The sequence below is a fragment of the Amaranthus tricolor genome, chromosome 2 (genome assembly GCF_026212465.1).
Source record: "Amaranthus tricolor cultivar Red isolate AtriRed21 chromosome 2, ASM2621246v1, whole genome shotgun sequence".
Classification (NCBI taxonomy): Eukaryota; Viridiplantae; Streptophyta; class Magnoliopsida; order Caryophyllales; family Amaranthaceae; genus Amaranthus; species Amaranthus tricolor.
In genome coordinates this window covers 29268358-29279800 of record NC_080048.1, presented here as the reverse complement: position 1 = coordinate 29279800, position 11443 = coordinate 29268358, and the positions used below count along the sequence as shown (strand labels likewise).

At 30.8% G+C, this 11443-nt stretch overlaps 1 protein-coding gene across 2 annotated transcripts; it reads left to right on the top strand.

Moving 5' to 3' along the window:
- Positions 1-2326: 2326 nt before the first annotated feature.
- Positions 2327-11014, top strand: LOC130803605 (uncharacterized). 2 transcript variants are annotated; one of them, XM_057667798.1, is made up of 2 exons: positions 2327-2667; positions 6861-11014. In XM_057667798.1, exon 2 carries the CDS (start codon positions 8238-8240, stop codon positions 8964-8966), a length of 729 nt encoding a protein of 242 aa, XP_057523781.1. In that variant the 5' UTR covers positions 2327-2667; positions 6861-8237; the 3' UTR covers positions 8967-11014. The 2 variants fall into 2 exon arrangements, with proteins under 2 accessions (XP_057523781.1, XP_057523772.1); XM_057667789.1 differs by having other exon boundaries at positions 2871-11014.
- Positions 11015-11443: the final 429 nt, after the last annotated feature.

Below are 11443 nucleotides of genomic sequence, written 5' to 3'. Positions count from 1 at the left end.
GAATTTGATTAAAGATAAAGATAAACAAAAGATGTTTAAATTATATTAAAATTTCAAATAACACAAGAGTAGTTGTTTCGAACACAAAGTGTTGTATTTCACAGTCTCACTATGAAATGTGCCCTATAAATAGATTAAATGGACCAAAAGTGTGATTAAAGTTTTTAGGTTTAATAAAAACTGGTTAACATATGGTTTTTAATAAGCCTTTGATATTATAATAAATAGTATTGATATGGGTACATTACAGAAAATTAATTTTGACTAAGTAAGATGATGTTGTTACTTGTTTTACATTGTAATAAATATTGTGTAAAAGATTTTGTAAATCAATTCCAAAAGTAAATATTGCTAATCAAGAATAAATTGATCAAATGAATTTTAAATATTCAATGTTGCACTGTAAAATTGTTGCTCTATCTAATATTTTTTTGGAATAATAAAAAACTGTTAAAACTGAATATTATACTTATTAAAATTTATAATCTATTTTTTTGTTCAAAACATAAATGGATTATTGCTAATTTATGATTCAATCAAAGATTTTATGAAACATGAGATCTGAATTTTATCAGTTTTTTAATCACTTTTTTAAAAAAAATTATAGAGTTGCCATATTCAAAACAAAATAATATAACAATTAAATTAACCTATTAAAAAAATGACATTTGACAAATCTCTTAGGAATTGCCATTTGTCATTTTACAGTTCTTTTAGTATATGTTATGATTATGATTCATGATTATGTTATAATTTAAATTAATATATATTTAAAAAATAATTTCTTACTTATGTATAAAATTTTTTTAAAATAATTAATTTCTTTAAGATTCTTATTTAGATATAAAGAATTAATGTAAAAATATATTTTAAATACTTACTAAATTTAAGTTTATATTTATTTATGAAAATAAATTATCATGCACACAATTAATTATAATCTTATTAAATTGATACTTTTATATTTGGTAAAATTAATCTAAAAAATCACATTGTGTTATTTTTCGGGGTTTATTATTTATTTTTTTTATTAAGAATCAATTTGTTTATTAAATCATTTATGATTCTCATTCCAAACGCCTTTATTAAAGACTAAATGCCATTGCACACGACAGCTAAAAGTAAACAAGAAAATGTTACCGTTGAGCAAGGATACATTAAGTATACCGATTCTTATTTGTCCCCATCTTTTTCATTTTATCGCTATCCCCATTCGAATGAAATTATGAATTTGCCCCTGAAATTTTGAAAAATTACAACTTTGCTATTGGACTTAAAATTTCTTATTTTTATACTAATAATAATAATAATAATAATAATAATAATAATAATAATAATAATAATAACATTTAAAAATATAAATTAAATATAATAATTAAAACAAAAATAATAATTTAATAATAATAATAATAACAACCACAATAATAATAATAATAATAATAATAATAATAATAATAATAATAATAATAATAATAATAACAAAAATAATAATTATTATAATAACAATAATAATAATAATAACAATAATAATATAAAAAAAATACCAGTTGCACAAAACGTGCGACTGTACCTAGGTCGGGTCGCACTTTTTGTGCGACTCGACCTAGGTACGGTCGCACTTTTTGTGCGACTCGACCTAGGTACGGTCGCACGTTTTGTGCGACTGGTATATATATATATATATATATATATATATATATATATATATATATATATATATATATATATATATATATATATATATATATATATATATATATATATATATATATATATATATATATATATATATATATATTTTGAATTTCGACTTATAAAATTTCTTTTGTTTAATTAATTTATTTTTTAAGTTACTTTTATTTAAATAATAATAATAATAATAATAATAATAATAATAATAATAATGATAATAATAACAAAAATAATAATAATTATAATAACAATAATAATAATAATAATAACAATAATAATATAAATAAAAATAAAAAAAAAAATAAAAAAAAATACCAGTCGCACAAAATGTGCGACTGTACCTAGGTCGAGTCGCACTTTTTGTGTGACTGGTACTAAATTTTTTTTTTTTTGAAATTTTTTTGTTTAATTAATTTATTTTTTAAGTTATTGTTATTTATATAAATGTTGTAATAAATTATTTTATTTTAATGGTGTTGTTAACTCCAATGGTAAATTTGTAATTTTTAAAGTTGAAGAGCAAATTCGTAATTTCATTAGAAAGAATGGCGATAAAATAAACTGGATGGCGACAAATAGTAATACCCTTAAATATTACCGTTGTTGAGTTCGAAACCAATGCAACCTACTAAAACTTTCCTCTCTTCTGATAGCTATAATTAGGAAAAGGTACTTATAATCAACAAGGGTCTCTGCAACTCTCAAGTCACACATCAAATGATTCTCATTGGCTATTGTCTTCCCCTTTCTCTCTCTATCCATCTACTTCTACGGAATATGGGTAATGGAAACACCAAAAAATAACGAGAACCCGAACCCGAACTCCCGAACACATGTTCCGGTCTCGGGCTCAAATAAGGTATCCGGCCGGCGCTGATGGTGGTGGTGGATCGGTTTGGTAAAAAGAAGAAACGTGAAAGTGGTACAAGTAGAAATGATTACAAGTGAAGATTGTGAATCGAGAATCAATTCAGGGTAAGTAAAATGTAATGTATTTTTTTTGTAAAGTATTAAAATTGGATTATTTTGTTGAGTTTTTGGTAGTAAATGTTTATTTTACAAATTAGTTATGTTTGATTGTGTTATCTTGATTTAGTATTTTAGATTTTGCTAGATTTTGCTTATAGTTTGAAGACTTACCGTGTCTGAGTGTTCTGGTAGAATTGTGCATATTTCAGGGTATGTTGAAGACAAAGTGACATGTTAATTTCGGTTTACAAGGTACAATAGGTATGGTATTTTCTTCAATTTTCGGTGGTAGCCCATAAGAAATAGATGAAAGGAGAGGCAAATGACCTCACTCAAGGATCACACTATGAAGTTTAAGTTGGATGTTTATGTTGTGTCAAAATTTAGAAACAAATAATACAATATAATGATGAATGACAATAATAAGTAAATAATTAAGACAAAGATTTACTACATCCACCATCTAACCTAAAATTCATATTAATGTGTTTAAAGTATAAACTACAAACAGTCGTGGCGGAGGCCAACTGTGAGCCGCCGACCCAATGGCTTGGGCGAGCAGCCTGTCGAGCAAGGGGTCAGTAGCCTCTGGTTCCCTTTAACCTTATCCATGCTAAGCCACAGTCTTCGATGCTTCTTACACTCAATGCTAGCACTGATTACTTCCCTTTAAACTCTTCACATATCAAAGATACTACCCATAGTATTATGTACTTTGGATTCCCATCAAACCAAATCACCAACATGTGATATATTGTCCTCTTCTTACCTTCACTAACTAAAATGACTAATTAACTTAATCATGTTTTAATTATTTGGTAACACAAGTCACCAATAATCCTAACAATATAAGTTTAGGTTTAAATCTTTTTTTTTGTTTAGTTAACTAATGTTTGTAGAAGTTATTTTTAGATTTCTTAACGTAAAAAGTTTTGGGAAGTTGGATTTCTGATTCATATTGTTTCGTTTATAGATTCTGATTTCATAGATTATAACATATAGTGGCACTTTTAGGGGAAATTAGAAGCTCATTTCCGAACATTAAATTTGAGTTAAGTTTAGATTTTCAAATGAAATCATGTTTTCCAGACATAATGCAATTTTTTTATATATCTTTTCCTTTATTAGGTTTTTAGTTTCTCCAAATGAAATCTGAAGCAACAATAGGAGCCGGAATTGCAAGAATATTCTTTGCAATTCTCGAAAATATGAGAATTTTATTGATTTTTCTTTCCACCATTCTAAAATATTAAAACTATCTTGTTCAATTTAAAAATGATATTTAATATAATTATCTAATTCTACATATGAAGAGGAAAAATAAATCCCTATAAAACTATCATTTTGGCTTGTTATGTTAGATATGGCGGGATGAAACTTAGTGGGATATACTGAAACGCTAGCACTCCTAGACTTATTGCGGCCAAGTTTATATACTTCCGAATAGTAATCATAAAGCTCTACTAAAAGCATTTTACACTTTTCAACATAATTATGTACATCACTCTGTGGACGATTCAATGAATGGTAGTAAAAGCTTATCAATTTAGTAAGATTTTCCATTTTAAGACAGGTCTAAAATTGCCGCAATTTCATAAATATAAGGAAACTTTAAAATACGTCGTCTATTCATCCATCATTTCTACAATGTTGGCCCTTTAAGGTTTTGATAATCACTAAACTTAATATAAACTGGTTTTATTTTAGAGATTGTTGCAAGTCAATATCCAGTCTGGAGTAGGATCATTGATAGTACCTAAAATTTTGTCTAACAACTTTGTAAGTGTCTAAGATATCCAAGAAGGTGAAGTTAGACAGAAAGATCGCTGTAGGATGTCAAAGTGTAGGCAGGAGGTCTACTGTTCCTAAGTTGATAGTATGACAGTTCTTGTTGATTAGTAGAGACAATGCATTGTTCCTAGGATTTAAGTCTGGAAGTTCAACGTCAACATAAAAATTCTAAAGAAAGTAGTTTCTAGTGTTTCTAGTTGATTGTATGAGTAAAATTAATTAGATGCATAATTATATTAAAAGTTAATTGGCAAAAGAACTTTAATTATATTTAGTAACCGTCACACTACCTAAAGTGGTAGAGAAAAATTCTCCTATTTTTTCTTCACAGGCATGATTGGTTAGGTTTTTATTTTGAAAAATTCAAATTGCCTTATATAGAACAAGGAAACCGTAGCTTTTAGTTTTGCAAAAACATTTACCCATTCCTCCTTTATTTTAGGATCTAGGAGTGAAGTGGGTAGTTATTCTTTTTTTTTTTTTTTTGGAAAAAAGCTATGTGACTATTTCCTTTATAAAAGGATTTGTTTTTACCGGTTATTAATTTGTGTATTAAGAAAATTTCTTTGCTCCTTATTGCCAATTAACTTAGAAATATTTCTTGTGCAACTCAATTAATTTTTATCCTTAGGTTTTTTCCTTTGTAAAAGGAGTTTTGAGAGAATTCTTGGAATTAGACTTGGAAAAGTCTATGGGTGAAAGAGAGCTTCATAGAGGAAGCTTGAGTTTCGTAGGGAAGTGTGAGAAAGAGATCGAGTTTAGAGAGAAACTCAAGGTGGCCTAATTGATATTGTTTTATGTAATCGTAATTAATTGTCTAAAACATATTGAAGTGTTTTGAAATCCCGAGAGCTCGTGGTTTTTCCTTTTATTTGTTTCCATGTAAAAATTTGTTTGTCTCTTTCAAAGTTTGAGTAACAAGTTCAAGTTCCAAATCCACAAAACTGGACAAAAACACTTAAACTAATCAAACAACTATTCACTCTCCTCTTGTTGTCTCTAAACGATTCTACAATTGGTATTAGAGCTCTGTTCTTCATTTGATTGGAAAACCCCGAGAGTGAAATCCTGGTATTTTAGAGGAGATGAATACGAATGAACGAATGTAAGGAGAGTTCTCCACCCAAAGGCCGCCAATGTTCGATGGTAAGTTTTACACATACTGGAAGAATAGAATGAAAATTTTCATAAAAGTCGAAAATTATCAGGTATGGAAAGTAATCGAAATTGGAGACTTTGAGGTAACTACTACAAACTCTAATATTAAAATTATTCCAAAACTTATAACGGAATATGAAATAGAAGATTTTCAAAAAATGGAAATGAACGCTCTTGCCATTAAACTTCTTCACTGTGGTCTTGGACCAAATGAACATAACCGTATTATGGGTTGCAAACCTGCCAAGCAGATTTTGAATCTGCTAGAAGTTACCTATGAGGTTTCTACTAAAGTAAAATGTTCTAAGATAGACTTACTAATGTTTAAAAATGAACGGTTTGTTATGTAACCTTGAGAAAGCATCCAAGAGATGCTTACTAGGTTCACCAATATTACTAATGAACTTTTCCCTCTTAAAAGAATTATTCCTACTGATGAACATGTTAGGGAAATACTACGTAGTCTCCCTCAAGATGAACGCTGGAGAGGCAAAGTCACAACCTTTTAGGAATCAAAAGATTTCACTAAATTCAATCTAGAAGAGTTGGCTGTTTCCCTTATGACTCACAAACTATATCTGGGAACAACGGACAGTTTCAGAAACAAAGAATTGGCTCTGGCAGCAAATGAAGACAAAGATTCAGGATGTGATGAAGAAGAAGCTGCTATGTTGGTGCGAAGGGAAAGGCAAAGAAACAGTAGAGAAAAGAAACCTTCAAACACCATATGTCCGACTATGGATGCCATTGGTTTGGAAGTACTGACCACTTCATCAAAGATTGTCCAACATGAAAAATTAAAAAGGCAAGGGACAGACAAAGGAAATAGGAAGACAACCTACAAAAGGAACTCTAGCAAAACTGATTTTTGCAAAGCTATGATCGCTGCATGGGGAGAATCCAAAAGTGAAGAAGAGACAGAGAACCCCAAGAAATTGCTAATTTATGTCTCACGACTTCACATGACAGTAAGACTATGAAGTCTAAAGGAAAGGAGATAATGTCTTCTAGTTCATATCCTAAAAACTTTTAAAGAAATACAATTGTTGTGTATTAAGCTTAAGATTTTTGACCCTAATTTTGAATATGTTCCTATTTATTGTGATAATACCAGTGCCAATGCATATCCAAAGATCCAATGCATCATTCTAGAGTTAAACACATATATATAAGACATCATTTTCTTAAGGACAATGTAGAAAACAAAAATATAATAGTCAAGCATGTTAACACTAATGAGCAAGTTGCAGATATCAAGACTAAGCCGCTTCCAAGGGAACAATATGAAAAGATGAGATTGGAACTCGGTATGATCAAGCTCCACTAAAGTTGATAGCAAGAATTCCCCATGAAGCATCATGAAATTGAAAAGGGTTAAATCAACCTCAACATCTTAATTGTGAATCAATTATTGAAGGGATCAGGTATACAGTTGATAAAGTTCGTACTATAAATGTCTTCTTGATTGCATGTTTTGAATTGATCAGACCAAAGCAGCATGTGTTCATTATTATTTTTCCTTTTCAAGATAATATAATAATATCATTTTTCAGGTTTTATATTTTTCATATTTTTCTAATATATGGTCAACTCAAATAATTAAATAATGGAAATTGGATTTATTTACTCATTCTATGAATTTGTCCCCCAACTCTTCATTAACCATTTGATTTCAATTGAAATGATTAATGCATTAAAGAGTTGAACCTTTAGCTAACCGTCCCTTCACCCATATATTAACCCCCTTCCTCACGTCATACCTTTCACGCCCACTTATTTCCCTCAGCAAACGTCACTCATCATCTTCCTTCTCTCAATACACTTTTAAAACCAAAATGAAGACACCAAAAACCTCAAACTCCAGCAAGAAAAAGAACATGAAAACACCAAAATCCTGCAAAATCTCTCAACCGCAACCTCTTAATGTGGTTCATTCTTCACCATTGATTGATGCTCCACCATCCTCATCTACTCAAACCAAAAATGAAACCCCAACACCCTCCACAGTGCATGCAGGGAAACGCCAAATCATCACACCAAAAGGTGGTTCGTCATCCAGAACAGCCAAACGTTCAAAGCTTACTGATCCCAACAGTGCTGAAGAGGTTTCAAAGGAAATGTTTGTAGGGTCCGATTTAGACAAGTACTGGTATGATACTACTCCTTTTCCACAACTTCATGTCATTTTACAAAATCAAAATTGGGAAGTATTGATGTCCGATTTCAGTTGCAACCCAATATTCCCTAACCTAATGTGTGAATTTATTTAAATTTTTCTATTGAATGTGGGGTGTGTTCTAGCACTGTTAAGGATATAAAAATAGAATTTAATAGTGTTATGTTGGGGGAATGGTTCAATGTTCCTGCTGTTGGATTTGACACTTATCATGTTGGCTCAAAGATAGTGTTTTCTAGGATTAATGAAAGAACTGTTCTAAAATTCTTAGAAATTGATCAAAAGAAAGGGAAAATAAGCCACAACATCCTGTGTCCTTTGCATAAATTGTTGTATAATATTGCACGAAGATTCATTTTACCACGAAACTCCAAACGAAGTGAAGTTAGTATACGTGATGCCACTTTGATTTATTGCATGGCCAATCACATAAATAAACTTTCCTTCCTTGATGATTTCTCATCTATCGGACTGCATTGAAAAGGGGAGTTTTGTTGGATATGGAGGGCTAATGAGACGGATTTTCAAAAAATTTGATGTACCTGTAGACGGTTTACAGTTTCCTATGGGTCGTAATACAAAAATAGGTGCCAAATGCTTACACAACCTATACCTAAAATTAAATGATGAAGGGATACTGGTACATGAAATGGAGGAGGTTGTTGATATTGATTTGGAGGAAGAGAAGGATGAGGAATTAAAAGAAAAATTAGTTAAGGAGGAAAAGGAGCAGCAGTCTGTTCCCACTGCAACCACTAAAACAGCAGAAACTAGGGAACAGGGAGAAGTAGCTAGTAAGGGGGAATCAGAAGAAAAAGAAGAAGCTTTGGAGGATGAGGATCATCACATTCTTGGTAGTGATTCAAATGATGAGGAGATTGTGATAGCTATGAGGAAGAAGGCTGATTTAATACAGAGGAAAAGTAGAAGGTTAGCTTCTAAACGTAAAGCTGTTATGGTTGATGACATCACATCTCACGCCATCCCTAAGCCTTCAACAAATGCACCTCTCTCTCCCAAGCCAGCCACATCACCATCACATCAAATTCCATCACCACCACCATCACCTATACAGTTTACACCACCACCTTTTCAATCACAAAATTCACCAGGTACTGGCTGTGCTAACTTTGGTTCTGTTCCTGCAGCTTCTTTAGACTCCATACTATCTAAGCTCTAAGATCTCCAGTCTCAATTTCTTGCTTTTCAAGATGAAACTCGTGTCTCACTTGCCTCAATTGCTGATCAGCTCATCCAGATGGAGAACCGTCTTGGTGCCAAGCTGGACACAGTTGAAGTGCAGATTGAGTTCATAAATGAAGATGAGACTGCTCCTTGATTCCTCTTCCCACATTATTTAATGATCATTTGTTGGCCTTACTATCTATCAGTCAAAATTTATCAAACAAATTTTTGTGTACCATCTGGGGTACAAGGTTGTATCTCTTTTGTTGAAACAGCTTTCTTTGTTTTATATTGGTCTGTGATGTTAACAATATGCATATTTGGATTGCTTTTTATGGTGCTTGCTTTCATTTACTATTTCTGATTTTCTTCAATGGCAAAATCTTTATATTTGCGCTGTGGTTTGATTATCCCAATTCTTTTCAATTGATGACAAAAGGGGGAAGGTATTGCACAAACTTAAGAGAAGTTGTGAATGCACAGTCTCCATATCTTTCTAATTGATTTATATTGCTCCAATAATGGAAGTTAATGTGCCTTAGCTATATAACTCTAATTATGATGATTGTTATTCTGATCATGTGCTAATCATGTTTATGCTATGCTAGGTTTAAACTCTGTGTTGTTCCTGATTGAGCTTATGAATACCTTGATTATTTGTTCTGGTTACATTTTAAATACTTAAGGATTTGTGTTAACTTAAGTATTTTTTTTGTTGTTTTTTATATATATTTGATATTATGTTTTTATATACTATATGGAGTAAACTGTTTTACTATGAGTGCTTGGTAAATTTTAGTGTAACGAGTGCATTTACTAAGTTATTTAGAGTTGTTTTAATCTCTAGTTAGCTCTAAGAATTTTGTTTTACTCTATTTTATTTAAGTTTGTTTATAAGTTTGTCTTCATCAAAAAGGGGGAATTTGTTGGCCTCTTAGGTTTTGATGATGACTTCACTTTTAAATAAACAAACATGTTTTAGAGATTGTTTTGTAGGTAAATATCCGATTTTGTTAAAATCGTTGATGAAGCCTATGACTTGGTTCGTGAAATTTATACGTGTCGTAAATATTCAAGAAGTTAGATAATTTCTTAGGAAGTCAAAAGTAGACAGGGAGTCTACTGTTCCCAAAGTTGACAATTTGACGGAATTTGTAGATGGAGACAGTACACTGTTCCCTCGATGCAGGTCTGGAGAAGACATCGACTTGAAATTACGAATATTTTGTTTTCTGTTTTCAGTTGATGTAAAGGTTAAAAGTTTAATTAGTTGCTTAACTTAATTAATTTATTAATTGGCAAAAGCTATTTTTGGACTCCTAAAATCATGCTAAAGACTTATTCTTTGTTGAGAAAAAGGTCTCCTTTTGTTTAGGATCTTTATTTAGACTCCTATACTATTTTTAGCTTAAAGGAACCGTCTCCTATTTTTAGCAGCTAGTAACCGGTTCTATTTCTGGTACTCTACTATCTTTTCCTTTGTTTTAGGAACAAGTAAGTTAGTGGAAGTTATTTTGCCAAAGAAAATTGCGATTGTTCCCACTATAAATAGGAGGAACTACGCCTAAACTGGTATGTATCCAAGAGTGTCCAATAAGGGAGATCAATTAAGAAAAATATTTTAAGCTATTTAATGCCAATTAATTTATTATATTTTTCTTAAGCAACTATTTAATTTTTATCCTCTTGAGAATTTGGACTTGTAAGGGTATTTGAGTATTTTGTTGTAACTAGACTTAAGGAAAGTCTAGGGGAGTAGAGAAGCTTCAAGTGAAGCGTGAGAAATAGAAGAGAAAGAGAAGGAGAAAAAGAAGAGAAAGAGAAAAAGAAGAGAAAGAAAAGTAGGCCTAAAGTAAATAAGCTTTTCGAGTGAAGCAAATTGTTTTATGTAATTGTAATTGATTGCCTAAAACATAGTAAGAATTTTGAAATACCGGAGGTCGTGGTTTTTCCTTCTTATTAGGCCAAGAAGGTTTCCACGTAAAATCTTTGTCTCCTTTTATCTTTTTCACTTTAAGTTTAAGTTTTATTTTTTTGTTATAATTCCGCAAAATTAAGGTCAAAAAACTTAAACTTAAAATGAAAAAGATAAAAGGAGACAAAGATTTTACGTGGAAATCTTCTTGGCCTAATAAAAAGTAAAAACCACGACCCCTTGAGATTTCAAAATTCTCACTATGTTTTAGGCAATTAATTACAATCACATAAAACAATTTGCTTCACTTGAAGCTTCTCTATTCCCCTAGACTTCCCTTAAGTCTAGTTACAATAAAAATTCTACTCTAGGCCTAATTCTCTTTCTCTTCTCTTTCTCCTTCTCTTTCTCCTTCTCTTTCTCTTCTCACGCTTCTATTGAAGCTTCTCTATTCCCCTAGACTTCCCTTAAGTCTAGTTACAATAAAACACACAAATACCCTTACAAGGCCAAATTCTCAAGAGGATAAAAATTAAATAATTGCTTTAAGAAAAATA

What these genes read in the sequence shown, in the direction of transcription:
- LOC130803605 (XM_057667798.1), top strand. Translation starts at nt 8,238, where the DNA reads ATGATTTCTCATCTATCGGACTGCATTGAAAAGGGGAGTTTTGTTGGA.